General features: G+C 43.1%; 2 protein-coding genes across 6 annotated transcripts in view; one reads left to right on the forward strand and one right to left on the reverse strand.

Annotated features, from left to right (window-relative positions):
- Nucleotides 1–18113, forward strand: part of ANKRD22 (ankyrin repeat domain 22) — a 31444-nt gene that overhangs the window by 684 nt on the left and 12647 nt on the right. The window contains exons 2-3 of one of the 5 annotated variants that reach the window (XM_030031614.2): nt 1488–1806; nt 3751–3822. In XM_030031614.2, coding sequence (XP_029887474.1) covers nt 1756–1806; nt 3751–3822 — 123 coding nt within the window. In that variant the 5' untranslated portion in view covers nt 1488–1755. Of the gene's footprint in view, nt 1–137; nt 1807–3750; nt 3823–18113 lie in introns of those variants that run through there. The other 4 variants (XM_030031615.2, XM_030031613.2, XM_030031616.2 and 1 more) reach the window with 4 other exon arrangements.
- Nucleotides 1852–14779, reverse strand: LOC115348640 (lysosomal acid lipase/cholesteryl ester hydrolase-like). Its single transcript, XM_030031606.2, has 10 exons — nt 14659–14779; nt 12702–12840; nt 10241–10355; nt 9794–9992; nt 8873–8982; nt 7855–7991; nt 6734–6874; nt 5679–5750; nt 4289–4357; nt 1852–2742 (listed from the first exon to the last, which is right to left on the reverse strand). The coding sequence occupies exons 2-10, from the start codon at nt 12831–12833 to the stop codon at nt 2509–2511; spliced, it is 1209 nt and encodes a 402-aa protein (XP_029887466.1). The 5' UTR covers nt 12834–12840; nt 14659–14779; the 3' UTR covers nt 1852–2508.

Raw genomic sequence — 18113 nt, forward strand, 5'->3', positions numbered from 1 at the left:
GTACCGCTCCTGGTGCTAGTGGCTGTGGTGTGGGGCAACAAGTCTTGGTCCTGGCTTTAAGAACGGGAGGGTCTGATTTGGGCAAGCAACAAAAATCCTGTTTGTTTGAACATTTACCTTGTTATCTTGGATTTTTCATGCAACACCAGTGGTTCACTGAGTTTGTCTCAAAGTGTTATAAAGTACAGGCTCCAGTCCATGCCATGGAGGGGTTTGTCTGCGCTCAGTGTAGAGAGTTGAGTTAATCCTGTCCTGAAGCAGAGGTGCAAGAGACCCTTACAGTGCTGCAAGGATGTGGTCTGGGTAGCTAACAGTGTTCCAAGGGGAAGTGTAAGGGATGGGTGTTCCTCTTGTCCAGACACTGGCCATTCCAGGACTGCATTCCTGACGGATGGCAATAAGAAGATAACATTTGGTTGCAGGAAGCTCTGATAAGTGGAGAGCCTATTATTTGATGAGCATTTAGAAACTTTTTTTTTCCATTAGAGAATTTAGCGATCCTTTGTAAAACTCATTTAGGTCAGAGGTGATGTTAGGTTAAACATTACGTTGATTTAGGTGCTTGGTATGGAAGACATGCATGTTGTATTCTTTCCCAAGCAGTGTTGGTCACTAACCTGAATGCTTCCCTGTAACCTCTTGCAGGGTGTGTCTGTGGCTGGTTCTTCTTGTACAGCATTGGAAGGCCCTCTAGGGAAGTTTGAATTTGATGTCCTGGAATGCCCCATGGTGGCTGCTTCCAAGCTGAGTGAGCTTAATCTCAGACCTGTGTTCACACAACCAGGTTTTGAGGAACTGCTAGATTTCCCCTTCATTCATCTCCCAGGAGGGGCGGTCCCCAGTGTCTGCCCATTGCTTTCTTCAGCTGGGCAGAGCCACATGCTCTGGTTTATGGAGAATCTTAGTTCATGGTTAGCCCTGATTCTGCAGCATGGAAAAGGGACTGGTGAGGGCAGAAGGAGTTTGGTGTTGCGATTCTTTGTTTTCCCTACCTTCCGTCGTAAGTTTTGTGCAGGTTCATCATGTGCATCTTGTCTGAATGTTAGGTGGTGCTGCAGAAGTGTGAGTGAGAGCAGAGGTGAAGGGCTTTGCTGCCAGACAGTTCAGAGGTGATTGCTTCCTTTTTACCTAAGCTGGAATTCTTGGTCCTGCTCCCCTTCCCTTCAGACCTAGAGCTCGTGTTTTTATTGGGTATTATGTTTGATGTGCCTGTGCCAGGTCTGCCCTGCTGTGTTGTGGAGGTGGGTTAGGTCTGTTTCGAGTTGTCTGGGGCAGTCAGGACACTGGGGCTTATAAATAGTGTGGTGTAAGTGAGAGTAGCCACTTGGCAATCTGTTTTTTGGACTGTGAACCTCTCCAGAAGTTGTGAGCTCAGTTCCCAGTGGTACCACAGGCTGCTAGAGAAGATGTGTCATCTCCATAGCATATGTTTTCTAGATTGCATGAGACAAACATGTTTTGCTTATATATTGATGTCTCTCTCTCAGATTATCATTAAATGAGTTTCATTTGCCCCAAGTCTTGATTGAAGAATCTGGGCTTAAGCTCCCACCCAGAAACACCCACAGCGCCTGACCTACCCTGTCTTGGCCTGTAATGATGAACCCTTTAACATGATCTTTCACCTCCTGGAATAATCTTGTAGGTGAGCAAGTGGGACACACTAACACAGTGAACTGAGAAGCCAGAAGAACTTGAAACAACTTCTTTACTGACAGTGCCAGGAATATTTCTTGCGATGGATGGTGTCCTCCTATGTGTGCAGGCTGCTGCTATGTCTGCATCTCCTCAGTCCTCAGTTGCCAGGTAATGAGCATGAAGACAGTTGTGTTCTTTGTAGTAAGGGGGTTAACAAACTATTACTTAGTGTGAGGGTTAGCGAGTATCTGCATCTGTCCAACAATCAAGTGATTTCTCTCTGACATAGGTTTTCTGATGTTGGATTCCTTGGCATTTGGGCCATTAAAGCCAACTACCGTATGCTTAGATGCCAGGGTAGTCTTACAGGTGAAGGTCTTTTGGGTCTGGCTTGCTGCTGTTGATAACATGAAGAGAGGAAAACAGGCAAAATACTCTATCAAGAGGATAGATGAATTAATTTAAACAAAGATAAGTAATACATCAACAGAGAAATTAGTATCTCCCATTTTGGGTTTTCATGGGATAACACCTCTGTGTCACGTGGAATATGTGGCATTATTCTACAAAGGAAGAAAAAATGAAACCTTAGTTGAAGCAAAATCAGCCCTATAAAAGCTAAAATCTTCCAAAATAAGTGAACCCTGAAGTATTCCTTCTAACATGTTTGTATTTTCAGTGGTCATCCCCATGTACCGCAATTTACGCAGAGACACTGCAGTCAACAAAGTAATGTAACACCATGGAAAACAACGTAAAAACATTGCAAACCAATTGACAGTGGTTTGTAAACCCCTACACCAATCCCTATACCCATATTCTACTGCTAAATAAAAGTCTACTGGATGAATGAATTCCCTGTGTGAAGATTTAAGGGTGCTTTCTTATTAGTTCATTGATTTTCCAATACATTTTCTCAGTTGCATCAAGGCCCCAGACGAAATCAAGATGTCCCCAAGCAGGGAAATGCTCGTGGTAAATGAGATTAGTAATCCGAGGAAGTAGCTTTGCTATGTCCTTGGGATCTGCAAATTTGTCACGTCCACCGCTCCAAACAGCAATTGGCGTGCTTATCTTCTCTATTGGGTATGCAGGAGGAGTAGACTGTAAGAAAGGGAGGAGACCTGAGTGAATGCTGTTGTATCAGAAGTTGTGTTTAGAGAAAGGATTCTGTGCAAGCATCTCTTTCCCTTCTGCACTCACTACAGTAAAACAGCAAGGACGAAGGCCACCCTCTCAGTGCCTATTGCCCTGACCCCATTCCCTGTTGACCACGGAAGGAAATGATCCATCCTATTCCTGTGTCTTTCCTTAATGCATGGCTAAGAGTTGTGCTGCAGTTTGACACCTACTCATGCCCTTCAGAGGTGGGGATATGGCAAGAGCAGTGTCTGTGTTTACCAGGCAAGGACCGCAGAGTTGTTGTTCATGGGTGTTCCGTTTCTGGCTTATATACAGTCCTCTTCATGCTTTTATGGGGCATGGAGTGAAAGATAATTAGTTGCATTGTTCCAGACTTCACTTGACACTCCCTCTAGGTCACAGTGTTGCTACTGATGGAGTAATAGCCCGTGAGCATACTTGCCTTGTCTGTCATCACAGAGGAAATCAAAGAAACACGGAAAAGTGGAATGGGGATCTTCTGAGACCTGAGCCAAACGACTTAATGCAGGATGATTATTTGTCTACGAGGTGGTTTAGGGACCAGGCACAAGATGCTTTTAAATTGACCGCTATTATCTAAGGGTGATTCTGTTCTTTTTCTCATTGACTGTTTTTTGGGGCAGTTTCCCAACCATCCAAAGTACTGGGACTACAACATTGCCCATTCCAAACTTTAAACTTCAGTATTTAAAGACCATATGTGTGGATGGAAGGTGTCTGAGGACTCTTTGGAGTCCTTCTCCACCTGTAAAATAACGTGCCACCCATAAAATAACCTGCCCTGACTCAGAAAAGCTCACGACATGTCAACTGATCTGATCAAATCTTAAAAAACTGTCAGGCAAGTTATCGGTGTTGCAGGAGAACCGCAGCATTTCTGAGTGTTGACTAGGTGGTAACCAAAGCTCCTAGTGACCAAGTTTTGTCCATTTCCTTTTTTCCATACAGGATATGTTAGTTCACCGCAGCAGTAGTCTCCACTGTGCTGTACTGAATCATCCCTTCTGTTTTATTTTTGTGGTAAGTAGCTTCCCAAAACCAAGGTATACATTTCCACTTTTTCTTCCCCCCGCCCCCGTTTGTTTGTTTTTTTTTTTTCCATTCCCCCTTTGGCCAGTCTAGCGTTTAACTGAAAAGCAGACCTTGAGGATTTTTGGGGAAGTGAAGAGCTCCATACTCATGAAGTCCTAGGACTTGGGTGTGGCTCTCAGCCTTTTGGGAATGGCAGGTAAATTGACGTGTCATTGGACACATCCCTGCATCAGTAGGGGAGGCAAAACAAACTTCTGTTAGCTGTCCACAAGGATCTGTCTATGCCTTGTCTGTGAATAGACTTTTACATGTATGAGTATTAGATTCAGGTGAAACATTACCTCAGACCACTCTCCCCCTCTTTAGCGCTCACAGGTGCTGAAATCTGGATTTTTCTATTCTTAGTTTTGCCGGGACCCAAGGATGAGTTCTCTGGAAATCTGTATTGCCTTACCTGGTTGTATTTCTTCATGTTTTCCTTAGAGCCGTAGTCATAAGCTTGAAATTGGTCTGCATGTATTACCTGTTAATATTGTAACAAGGACAGATAAAATGAAAGTGTTAAGAGACAGAGCACAGTGCAGGAGGTGTTTTCTTGCCTTTGATTGAAGCCAAGGCTCAGGCAGTGGGCAGGCTTCCAGGGATTCTGAGGATGGATCGTAGGGTGAGTGGCTTCATTGCCTTTCCTCTTGCTACCACTGTCTCCTGATCCTCAGCCGCCACCCTTGGCATGTTTTATCATTGAAATTTTGCTTGACTATCTTAGTTAGCTAAAGTTGGGGTCCCTGTTTGTGACGCAGAGGTGTGTCAGGACTATTACTAGTCTAGTGTAACATATGATACCTGCTCACACACCTTGACTTTCGTGTGTCAGTTTTGTCTGGTCGGCTCACAGTAGTGGTGACATTTCCAGAGGCTCTGTACCTCTTACAAGAGTTTGGCTATTGGGAGCAGGCTGTGATCAGCTTAACACTAAACTATTGTCATCTTGAATGCATGTTGTCTAGAAGGAAAAAAAAAAAAAGATGAATCTGTCTTACTGAAAATGTGTGTGCATATTTTTTATCCAAGCCTTTAAGCAACCGAGGATATGCTAGAAATCTGCTAGCTTGTCTCTGTTTTCGGGGTCTGGGTGCTGGCAGTCTGGATCCTTGGAATTTTAGTCAGGGGTGTGTGCAGGAGCATGCATGTATTTAAGTGCTGGCAGAAGTGGCCACAATTCTGTGCACATACAGTGATGCGTTTCTGAGCCGATGCTCTCTTGCCCTGGTCTGATTTGGAGCACGGGCAGAACAAGCTTAGGTCTGAGAGTGACGTAAAATGCCAGCAGAGGAGGCAGTTCCCCACTTGCCGCTGGTGCCAGCAGGAGCGTTTGTGTAAGTCAGCTGGCTTTGGGAAGTGATCCAGGCTGCAATTAACACTCTGGGAGAAAAGCTTTAACCTGGATCTCTTCTTTGTCTAGCTCATCCCCTGGCTGCTCAATTTCCACTATCCTCCTACTGCCTGCCAAGTGCCTAGGCTGTGCTTGCGCTCACTTCTGCAGCTTTCAAGGCAAATGTCTTCATAAATAAAAATGAAGGCTGGAAGCCATTAGAGCCCAACATGCAGAGAGGCCTGATATGCCCTGGGGAAATCTCGGTGCCTGATACCAGAGGGGCAATTCAGGTGATGGTCTGGTGAGCCATGGGAAAGAGTGCTCCCTCTGTGGCAGGTGCTCATGGCAGCATGTGAGAAGATGTGATGGGCAGATTCCCAGATCCACTGCCTCTGGAATTCCCTGTAGGTGGTCGGTTGCATAAAAAACAGTAGTAAGAGTCTGTTTACACATCAGTACACAGTTATACCTGATGCCAATGAATAATGTTCTGTACGGATGTTCCAGCAGGGTAATGTGCTATGTAGGTATCTATCCGACTCTGGAGAGAAAGCAGAAGTGTTATAAAGGCAGTGATCCAGTGCTGTGACAGAATAAAGCTGTGAAGGACCTGAGCAACATACTGCTGCTGTGTTAAAACCCCATTTTCATAGGATGTTCTTTAAGCATCAAAAAGAAAGTTGAGGAGAGACTCACAAATATGCGTGTTTACAGTGGGAATGAGTATGTAGAATTTTATCCCTTTGGGAGAGTCTTTCCCACATTAGTGCTTAGTCATATGGAAAATATCATTTGAGGAGTGTGTATGGTCTCTGTTTTCTCCAGTTTCTACAGTTTATATGATGCTTTTACGTAGTGCTCTGCTTAATCGGTAGTGGAGGATCGTTAATAGACTGTCTGCTTAAGCATAATGCGGCTACATGTGTGGGAGCTTTTTATGGGAACACTTGTTAAATAGTCTGAGTATGAGACAACAAAGGCCACTGGAGAATAGACATGTGGAAGGTCTACAAGAAAAAAAGACAGCAACCAGAGTAAAGGAATGAAATCTTGCTGTTGAGAGAAATGTGAAGAAACAGCTTTGAGTTCTGCCTGTAAATGTTTTGATGTGTAACGACCAAAAAGAAACAATCTCTTATGTTCAGATGATCTGGATGTCTTTCTATTTAGGAAAGAAAATCTGAATTGTGCAAAAGAAAAAAGATCTTCCTCTACCCAGTTATCTCTCTTAAAAAGCTTTGGTATCTGTCCAACTTTTCTTTGGCTTAGCCCCAGAAGAGAGGACACTGAGGGACATCATTGCAAGATAGGACCATTCTGAATTCATCCTTTCTTTCTTGTGTGATTTGAATGTGTCAGGTGGCACATCTCATCTTTAGCTGAGGTCCTAGTTGGTAGTACTTGAAAACCCGAACATATTTCTCTATGTCCCTGCAACTGTATGTAGACATAAGGCAGAAAAATTGTTTCCCTTCAAAATTACTTTAGCTTCACTTGTATTAAGATGTTCTGGGACATGCTTACCGTGTTCACATTTTGTACCCTGCCCCCAGCTATGTAGTAGAGCACACTGCCACAAAATTTTCCCAGAGATCTGCAGATCCGTGTGAGAGGCCCTTTCAGCAGTTCATTCTGGTGAAGAGTTCCTTTGCAGCCAAGTAGTAACTGAGGGGAGGAAAAGTGCAAAACTGGGGTTTTTTTCAGCTTGTTGCAGGATTATTTAATGCAGAAAACTGTCACTCCCTGTTTTCTAATAGCCTTGCCTCTTAACCAAGATTGCTGAAACTGCTTACTATCCCAGTATCCTTTAAGTGTGTTCTTCCCAACAGTACACCACATGTTATTCCTGCTTCCTTTTACTAGGCATGAGTGCTGGAGGTCACTATCCACCTGGTTTTAGTGCACTGACCTCAGTGAGAAAGGGCAGTTGGCTGCACTCATGACTGCAGCGTGTAGGAAGTCCCTTTTTGCCCTAATATTTCTTCCAGGCAGGTGCACAAACTGTACTGTGAGTATTGCTACTAAGTAAAGAGGGAACAGACAAGTGAGAAGGGTGTAGAGCTGGATGCTCTATAGTCACATAATGGGTACAGCTTGGAGAGTAAGAGGATGTGCTCCCGCAGTTTGACATAAGGTATAGAAGATATAGGTATAGCATGCAGGATTTTCACCATTCCCAGCAAATTATTAAATTGGCAAATTCTGGTGTGAAATAGGTATTTCCCTTTAAGTTTCCTTTATCATTTTAGAAGTAAATATTTCACAAGCATAAATGACCTGCATGTCTAATAAAATTAAGATGTGAAATATCTTCTTTGTAGTTTTCTACTAGTTCTTAAGGCTAGATTTAGTGGATAATGTTAGGCTCCTTTTATTCTGGTATTTGTGAATTTCCTTCAAAAATATTTGATTTAAACAAATAGTGGTGAAAGTATGCCTGTTATCTTAAAGAAGTTGCAAAAGAGATACTGTGTCAAGCCTTGCAGCTTACCTCTGAGGAAAGTCTGAAGTCTACCAGCACTGTCAGCAGTCTGATACACTGAGTTCATTCTTAACTCATCACCCCCTTAAAATCAGTTCAGGTTGAGTGAGTCCAGTAGAGACAAAGCAGATAATTATGTCTTTTAGAAAGAGGAATGACATACCCTGATCAGTGATTGGGGAAGACGTGTAAATGTTACCAGAGGACTGGTAGCATGTGTGGCTGTGGCTACTGGTCCCATAGCAAAGAACACTTTAACCCTTTGTGCCAACTCAGGATAAGTAGAAAATGCTACGAAGCCTGCAAACACAGAAGACAAAAGTCAAGTTAGTGAAGAGATCTCCACAGACCAAATAAGTAAAAAAGCAGTAGGCATCAAAGAAGTGAGACTAGATTAGCAGCCCATTGGCTGTTGTCCATTTCTGTGCTGCAGACCTAAGGTAAGTGTTTGATTCTTGAAACTTTTGTTTGGGAGACAGAGTTCATTCTAAAGATACAGGTTCATTAGAGTATGTCCAGATATTGATTTTCTCAGAACTGACAGTTTTGTGTTAAGGCCATTTTTGGGGGAGAAGATGCATTAATCAGATTTTCTTAACTCAAATTCCCTCTAAAGTTCCTCAAACTCTAATAAAATTATGAGTTTTTCAGCTTGCAGTCTCTAAAAGACTGTATATGTTTATGTTGGCATGCAGTAATACAATAATTATCTGAAGATTAAGAGCAGAATTTTTACTTGTAACTAAGTGCACACTCAGGTAAGAGTGAATGCACACATAAAGGAAGAGTATGGGGAAGGAAGGAAGGAAGGAAAGAAAACCAAAAAGGGTGCATTCCATCCTGTTTTCTGAATATGTCTAAATTTCTCCACTGATGGATTTGGTGAGAACTTTAACTGGTTGCCTAAAACATAGGTATCTAAAGACAAAGAAGGTGATGTCTTGGCCTGAATGATTTGTTCTGCAAAAAGACCCTTAGGATGCACATATGAGAAGAAAGGAAAATAATTGTCTAAGAATGTGGCCACATGCCACTTCCCCCCATTTTCTTGTCTGTTTCTGGGTTTATTTTTGTAAAAGAGCAATGGCACACCATGGCATAAACCCCAATATCTACTCATGGATCTATATATAAATCATAAACACTATAACTGTTTTGTACCCAGGCAGTCCTAACATTACCTGCAGTTGAAGCTTCTGAGTGACCAACATAATATACATCCTTCTGTCCAGTTTTATTCATGACGAAGTACAGCTCTGCTGGAATATCGTATTTACCTATCTCATCAAAGCTACAGGGGAGAAACACAAAAAGCTAGCAGATAATTCAACTATCACAGTGTGAGTAACTGAATGTCAGTTTTGTTCATTGCACCAGGCAGGACCCACTGAAAGATGAGGTTGCACAATTTATCTGCATTTTGCTTGAGTTGGGGAAGGGGGTAGGGAGATGCAGCTGTACTGCCAGGCTGCCTGATGCCTTGGGCTAGCTGCAAAGGAGATGCCAGTTTTGTCTGTTAGCTCAGGCTCTTGCAGAAGTTAATTTAATCATTGCTCTCACCAGCATGGGTTGCAAAAAGTATTTCTGTCTCAGTTAACATCAGTTGTGATAGATCAGATTTCTAGGCTGAGCTGAGAAGTGTCCTTTCCTGTCTGCACCTGGGACATGGTATCTGGTGGGAGACTTCAAGGTTACCAATGCCTCCCAGTTTTGGAAGTCTTTTCCTCAAGGAAACCAGCACTGTGTATGGACAAAGGTGTCCTATGTACTTCCAGCTTTGCTTCTGTATGTGCTGATTCCAGAAGGGCCTGTCCAGATCATGTAGCCAAACTCTTCTTATGACCCCCTTGACATACCCAGAAGTGGCTGCATCTGCGGAAAAGAGTTGGTCTAGTCTCCTTAGGTGTTGCATGTCCCACCTGAAGTCAGATTATATGAAAACCAGTAGGGTTTTCATATAATCCAGAAGGGGATTTTTTCATATAACCATACTTTTTCATATAACTTTCAAGGGGAAAGGTTCTGCATCCAAATATTAACTGCCCGATCTTGCTAGTCCCCTAAAAGTTACTTTCTTCAGTAATTCTTTCTCCATGGAGTACCTGTACTGCCAGAACTCTTTCTGGCAGGGCTTAAGGGTCTTGTGTTTTAAAGACAAAGTGTTCCCTCGGCTGTTTCCCATCCAGACATCATAGCCGGCATCTGCGAGGATGAAGCCTAGGCTGTTGTTGGGCAGGTTAGAAATCCAGTAAGTAGAATCTGCTAAAGTACCATGGTGTAGCAAGACTGCAGGCTTTTTCCCTGAAAAAGAAGTGGATTTTCTTATGCTGTAGTAGTAAGTAATGTGTAGTTAAAACTGGTGTGCAAAGTCTGGCTTTGCAGGAGGTTTTTTAACCTGTATACAGAATTCAGGCCACATTCCTGACTAGGTGCTCTTGCTGAGAGGGAAAGTTGTGGAACATGCCATTGCATGTGCAAAGGGGAAAGGTGAGGGCCCCATGTAAGAGTTGGCTCTCAGAATTTCCTTATGACCTATAACTGCATCACACCTGTATTTTGGCGGTTCCTCCCAGCAGGAATTCTGAAAAGACCAAGAATGTATCCATCCTCCGTGGTAACTTGATATTCCTCGCTGGGGTATCCATGATATCTGATAATTTCACTCTGTGGGAAGCCAAAGGAGAGTTTGTTAACATGCATTTATGTTGTAGAGATGGGTGGAGAAGGTGTCTAGAGGCTGGTTCTGTCCAGGAATGTAAAGCTAACCAAGAACGTGCCAGGAAGATGAATGTGATAACATATCACTGGCTTTTTCTCTACTGCTCTGTGTTGTACTGGTAGGAAGGGACCCAAAAGAGATTCCTGCAGATCAGCACAACCCATGCCTCTCTCTTTCAGGGATGACCAGATATGTGCTATTACATAGCCATGGAGGCTGGAGCATGCAAATGGCAGTGAGAGCAGTTGAGCTGTGTTTGTGTGATGTGGTTTGTGTATGCTCTTTAATGCTATATCTCTCAAATTGAAGTACCAAGAGCTGTGTTTGCTCAGGTAGAAGCACCTAGTTATACTTGGAGCTTTCCTGACATACCCCATATTGCTTAGCTTTTGGCTAGGTAGTAATTGCTGTAGCAGTGGTACCCAAGCACTACACAGGCTTATAAGAGTGGCAGGATGACGGAGTTCACCTATGCAGTAAATGAGACTGTTCCTGGGACCTGCAGCTTGGTTGTATGTGCTGTCATGTGTTAGGACTGTCCTGGAAGTAGCTTTTCCCTGAGCATGCCAGTGCTCTCCACCACTTTTCCTGGATGCATCTTTGTTCTTTTAGACTTCAGGGATGATGCTATTAAACAGCTCGGATAAAGCTGTCCTGCTTTGGAGGGTAACCAAGCTAAGCAGTGTGGATGTGGGCTGTTCTGTAATGGTAGTGCAAAGCCCCTGGCCACTGGGACCGTGGCTGAGAATAAATAATACAGGTCTTGTACAAAGATGCATCAAAGTCTTCTTCAGACCTGCTTAGGTGGTAGTTGTCTGGTATTTGACCCCATATGATGGGACAAAGCAGAACTGTGTTGAGTGACTAACCTTTTGGGAGATAGTTTGTCATGTTTTGTAAGGTTGATACAGATCATACCTTTCTAGAGAGTAAACATGGAGCAGTATCCGTATAAGACAGTTGCAAAAGCTCTGTGTTTTGGGCCATAATGAATCCATTCTTGCCAAAGTGTGGTTAGGCAAGGCAGGTAGGGTGGATATCCTGTTACAGACTCACTCACAGCACCACCCATCACACTCTTGCCACTATTCTGAGGAAATCACTGTGAGAGACTGAAAGAGTTAATGTCTCAAACATTGTGGTGGGGCAAGTTCTGCTTAAAGACAAACCCTGCACTGCAAGGAATGGAGGTGAAAAGCCCATCAGCTCAGACGTCAGCAACAGGAGGGGGAGGGCGTGCTGGAGGGTGCGCAGCTCCCTGTTCTGATAAGCTCTTCTGATACAAAGATCAAACAATGGCCACGTCTGCAGGGAAGGAGAAGCTACTCCACAAATGACCCTCAAGCCCAAAGGCTCACAAACTGCTCATTAACCCAAAGGAGGGGCAAGGATGATAAAAGGACACAAACTGAAGCCTTGCGTGCGCAAGCCCACCGGGACTGGACCCCTCGGCTGACTGGACCAATGCTGGACCCAGGACCAGTGAAATCTTTCTCTCTTCCTTTTTCTCTCTCTGTCTTCTTCTCTCTTTCCTTTTCCTTTTCCACAATCCCTACACCTCATCCATTCAAGACAAAAACAGTTGACTAAGTCTGAGACTAAGAGTGGATCCAGCTGCCCCTGGGCCCTTCTCTGAGAAGGAGTCTAGAAAGCAAGGGGGTCTGCTCTGAACCTCGTGACTCAACGGGAGGGATCTCCTTATTCCCTGAATTGATGTATATGGTTACCCTGGGTTACACAGTTTACAGCAGTAGTCTTTTGCCAATTCCTGTTGTGAGAAACCCTGCCACCTGCTACCATTCCTCCCCGGTTCAGTTTGCTTCTGTCATGAATAAAATCTTTAACTGATCATTTGGTGTTGTTTCACCTTAATTTAGCCTGAGGGAATTTTGAATTAAACATGACTCCCTGGTCTGTCCAGTCTGGGTCATGACAATCATTGCATTACTTTGTGTTGTGAGAATCTGCAGTTTGAATAAGAGATTCATCCTCCCTTGTCACTGTACTGAGCAAACAGGTTGTTACAGAAGGCGAGGACTCTGCTTCCCTTGAGACTAGAAACCAGCCTTTGTCTCCACTGCAAAGGAATTTTTCTCTCCAGCAGCTCAGACTTTTTGGGTAGGAGCATCAAGATTTCTTCTAGGGGGGTCCTCCCTATTACAACACTGGAGGGAACCCTTTGAAGGGGGCTACTTTTAGCCTCCTGACAGGGACTGTTAGTGATGGGGCAGTGTTAGTAGTACTGGGAGAGATGCTTTAGAAAGAAAGGGAGAGAAAGCGACCCAACTTACAACATTCATAAAGCATTCAGGGTTGCGAGGCTTCCTGTACTGGCTTGTGTCTGAATTCAGAGTGGAGGGTGTTGTGAATCCTGCTGAAAAGGCAATTCCTTGGGAGCAGAGCAGCACGAGGAGGCACCACATCTTGGGGCTGTGTGAAAGAGCACATGCAGGGGTGTCTGTGTTAGGAAGAGTGTGGTGTGAAATTCCACAGGAAGACCCAAGTGGGGAGCCTCCTGAAGGTTGCCCAAGGTCTATTCCCCAAGGGGCTGCCAGAATAAGGACGTGTGTGAGGAGGGACTGTCTACAGCTCACCCCATTTAACAGGGGCCAGGAGTGAGTCAAAGGATCCAGGAGGATGTAGAACCAACCTGGGGGAATGTGCTTGTATGATATCGGTGCTGGTTTGTGCCACGAGTTCCTTCCTTTCTCTCTCACATATGATGCTCCCTTTTGTAATTCTTTGTCTTGGCCTCCTGGGGGAAAGACTGCATTTTCATGGTTTTTAGGGGTTAACTGATGGTCACAGGGAAGCTTTTCTGAATAGAAATTGAGTGCAGTCTATCTAGTTAGTGCCCTGCTTTTTGGCTGTAGCCACCTTTGTAATCAGCATAGAAGAAACAGACTGGTCGTACAAACAGAGTGTATTATCTGACATATCATGGGGAAGATTTTTAAGGTTTGGAGAGCCTGGAAAGGATAGCTAAAAGATTTGTTTTCTCTGAACTTCTTCGTGAGGAAGGGAGTTCTCAGTTCTTTTCATTTTTTTATTAAATCTATCATACCCTTTGGGTCACTAGAACATTTGGATTAAACCAAAACTGGGATATACCCTTAATTTTAATATTGGCATCCAAACTGACTCTAGTCCATCCACTTTGTAGGAGAATACTTTCATTCTTCTGTCAACAGAACAGAAATCCTCCCACTGTGTGCTCTGCAAGCACAGTTTTATAGTAGATATTCCACTGCTTTCTGCTGGTTTATTCAGTTCAAACAGAAGTAAAACTTGTTCCTCTATTTCTGCATGTGGAACATCATTTGGGAACAAAAACTAAGAAGTACAACTTAAGTCACAGTTTGTTTTTCTACTAAAGGTGGGGCAATGGGGTAGCTAAATTATGGCACTTCTTAGAGTATACTTTTTTTTCGTATACTATATTGTCACCTGGCTTAGCTGGCATGCTTTAAGGCACTTCCAGATGAATGCTTTGTAAATCAGATAGAGTGCGCCAATTAACTTCAAGGCTTGGCATGCACTCTCATTAATTTCAGCGGCAAAGTCTTGACTGTAGGAGCCTTGAACAGCAATCTAGTCTTTTTATGTAATGAAACAATGCCAAAGAGTGGCATTTACCATGGCAAACTGGAATTAACTGAAATGTTTAATGTAAAAAAAAAAAAAAGTAGAGGAAGAGACCTGAAGGATACATTCAAAAGGTCATTTCTGGAGACTTTTTATATTTAATGAAAACAAGCTTTAAACCTTCTAGAAATTCATCAGTGTACTCTTAAGAAAGTAATAACATTTTTTTCACATACACTGTAAATGGGACAGAAAGGCACCAGGGCAATTAATGTGGCTAGCAGATGTCAGAATCTTCTGGTGAACTTACAAGGAAAGCTTAATGCATTTGGAACTATGAGAGCAAAAGGTCCAATTTATGTACACACTTTCGATACCAAGATTTTCATGCATCCACAGTGACATCCTTAGTTAAAAAAACCCAACAAGTAGAACAAAATGAAACCATCAGTTACTCTTTTTCCCATTTGCACAGGTCAAAGTCTTCTTCCCTGCCTCCGCTTTAGCAAACATGCACTCTGATGCACAGCATCAGGCTTGCAGATCAGAAAGGATGCAGGCTGTCTACTCTGACAAGCAACTGCACAAAAGTGAGACCGCACGTCTTTATGGAGATAGGCAACAGAGAAAGAGACAGTGAACACATATGTACAAGCAACTTACCTCTGCTTTGACTGCCCTGCCCTTTGACTTCTGCTGCAGTTCCCAGTCTGTCTGTCTCCACTAGCAGACTGATTCACTGGCAGAAACCTGCACCGATAAAAGGAGCAGCAGTAGAGTGCTGAGTGATGTCTGCATGCATAGCAGAGCAGTGTTTAAGTGCTGATTTGGCAGTAGTTAAGGAGTGGAGTTATTTTATGATAAACAGCACCATTGCATGACATTCTGAAAGACCAAATTGCACCATGGAGCAGGAGAGGTAAAGAGGCGTCTAACCTGTGATTAGGATATTTAGCAGGGACCTGGGGGATTCTTGTCCTCTGAGGCTGTGGCAGATCTTGAGCTGTACTGCTGCCTGTCTCGGGGAGTGCTGTGACCACATTATTTTGGGATGAAGAGGAGGAAGAATCCAGCTTTTCTCAACATTTTCTACCAATGAACACGTTCTCTGCTGCTGTGGTTTGTACAGAAGCTGGTGTGGTCACTGTTTCCACACCTGTCATTTGGTTTCTGAACTGCTGTTTGCAGATTGCCTGGGGACAATTCTTTGTTAGGTAAACTTAGAACAAAAATTCAAATTATTCAAAAGGTGTGTATTTAGCACCACTCACACATTCCTAAATGTGTTGTTCAGTGAACACCACAACATGCAAAGACCAGTTTGCTCTCAATTAGCCTGCTTCTGTAGGGATTCTCAGGTATTGAATTAAGTTTGAAAACATTGTGTGAACTTTGACTCAGAAAGGATGATAACAAGATTTCTTGCTTCTTCCAAGCCATTTCCATGAACTCTGTAAAAACACGGTATGTTTGGAGATCTCTCCCTAAGTGCTGAATTAATTGTAGTCAGCCTGGAGGCTCAGTCCTTACAAAACTGGCCTGGTGCCCTGGTGCAGCTAATTCTCTGGAATGTGGGTGCTAATCATCTGCTGTCTTGTATGAGTGAATCAAGTCTTTGTTAGTAAACAGAACCTGTGAGTCACCACAGAAATAATTCTGCTTTATAAATTAGAGTGCAGTCTGTGGAAAAGCCAAGAAAGTGATTTCTCAATGAAAAACATTACAGCTTAGCAAGTCTGATACCCCTGCTTAGTGAGAGATACAGAAGACTTTTCACTGCTGTATTCCCAGCTAACACCATACTACATTATTTTGTTTTATAGAATTGTCAGCCTGGAATGATCTGCAACGTTTTACCTAGTTTCACCTCATGCCATCATATGGGATGTATAATATTGTTTCTGATATTGTTAGTAGGAATCGAGTGAAGAGCAAAAGATAGGTAAACCCACTTGAATAGGGAAAAGAGACAATGAATGTAATGCATATAAAAATAGCATAGGAAACACAAAACCTAAAAGGTATACAGAAACTTCCCAGGACGTGCTGTCCTTACTTAGAGAATCATGCCAGCTGAGATAGTAAGTATTCTGTTTTGAAAATACTGGAGGAAAACTCTAATGCTCAGGTGGTCTGGCCTACATGTGGACATAGCTTGAGGTGCCCAAGTATGTCTTAAACCCCAGTGTTTGTCAACTCTCTCTCAGGTACCCGCGAGGTACCCTGTGCCTCTAAACACATCCCTGATGATCTGCAGGCTCAGAGGGGGAGAACAAAGGGGACTATGCCTGTTCCTTTCTCCTTTGCAAACCCTGTAAAATACAAAAACAGTGTTCATGTAAGGAAATGGTTGTGTATGCTCTTCCTTTTGTCTTGGAACCCTATACCTCCTTCCAAGTACTTTTGTGGTTCTCATCAATTTTTCTCCTTGCATTTGCCAGCTGATTACCTGTCGTTTGAGCAGGTATGTTTGGGAAAGAAGCTGTCTGTTTATCAAATGTGTCAATCTGCTCAGGCATCGCCCAGTCACTATGCTAATTGACCAATTTTAAATTAAGAGTTATCATATAGGATAACACTGATTGTGAAAATGCATACACGTGTCAGCAAGTTTGTGCAGATGTACAGCCCCACTGACTTTTACAGGACTGTTGTGTTCCACATCATTGTGCAGTATTGCCCATGAACTGATTAGGGGGAGCAGGATCTTGGGCAAGCCAGGATCAGCCTGTATCAATGATGAGCTGCTGGAGCTTAGCCACAGGATGGGTTGTAACAGAAGTTACCCAGTAGTGACCATATGAGCATCAGGAGGCAAGGGGAGGGCTGGGAAGTCCTGTGTTTTTCATGTGACACCAGTGGTTCACTGACTTTGCCTCAAAGTGTTATAAAATACAGGCTCCAGTCCGTGCCATGGAGGAGCTTCTTTGTGCTCGGTGGGACTGTTAAATTAATCCTGTCCTGAAGCAGAGGTGCCAGAGACCCTTGCAGTGCTACAAGGATGTTGTCTGGGTAGCTAACAGTCTTCCGAGGGGAAGTGTAAGGGGTGTGTTCTTCTTGTCCAGACACTGGCCATTCCAGGACTGCATTTTTTGGGAATACGCATTTCTGAGGATGGTTCTATGCACACAACTCCAGCAGGCCACAGATTTCTTTCCTGAAAGTAGTGTAACTCATGCCATTTAAAGCAATATCATGATAGTGCTTGGAAATTAAAGAGACAAATGATCTTCCATGTCTTTTATTGAATGTGTTGTTCTGAAGTTTAATTGATATTTAGTTTAAAAAATGAGTTGCCCTTATTCTTTGTCTCTTGAAGGCCGTTCTGACAAACACTTAGTTCACTTCTGGCTCACAGGAAACTTGTGAAGTGTTGTTAAATTCTTTCAGGAAGTAAGAATCACATTTCCTACACAGACTGAATAGGTGACAATTTGCCCATGCATTGAGTTGAGGCACCTTTTGGAGAAAAAAGACCTATTCAACAACAACAAAAAAGATTAACATTTCCAGGATTCAAATCCTTATTTATAGGCATGGTAAAGAACACTAAAGGAATATGTGAAGCAGAAGTGAACCTGTGACTACATAAATTTGCATGAGTCTCATACCTCATCATGGTTGGGGTGCTTATCTGTTCTCCAACTGAAGCTCTGACCAAAGTAGTCATCACATAAGTGATTTTCAAGAGGGCCTGAGATGTGATGCTGGATTAAATAATAATTTACACTATCTTGGGAAAGGTGTTGCCTGAAGCTATTTCTGTGCTTTGTGGAGGAGGGTTTTTTTGGTTGTTTTTTTAAAAAATATTTTCCCATGTTGCCATGCATTTATATTTTGGTGTTTGGAGAGGATTAAGTAAACTACTAAATTGTTATATGTAACAGCTGAGTGATTTGAGGTTTCTTTCAACAAGCTGTAGTTTATAAATTCCAACAACCTGGGCAGTTAATGTAGGAGGATGTGCACTCTTTAGGATCTGGATGTGAAGAAATACTGGCAAGGAATACCTTTTCACCTTTGAAGTGTTACTCTCTCCTCCGTGTCTTTAGGCCAACAGAATATTCAACACAGGCTGAAAGTTCAATCTGTTGGGAGGATCCTAGTGAGATTTGTCA

This window comes from Aquila chrysaetos, chromosome 11 (assembly GCF_900496995.4).
Source record: "Aquila chrysaetos chrysaetos chromosome 11, bAquChr1.4, whole genome shotgun sequence".
Taxonomy (NCBI): domain Eukaryota; kingdom Metazoa; phylum Chordata; class Aves; order Accipitriformes; family Accipitridae; genus Aquila; species Aquila chrysaetos.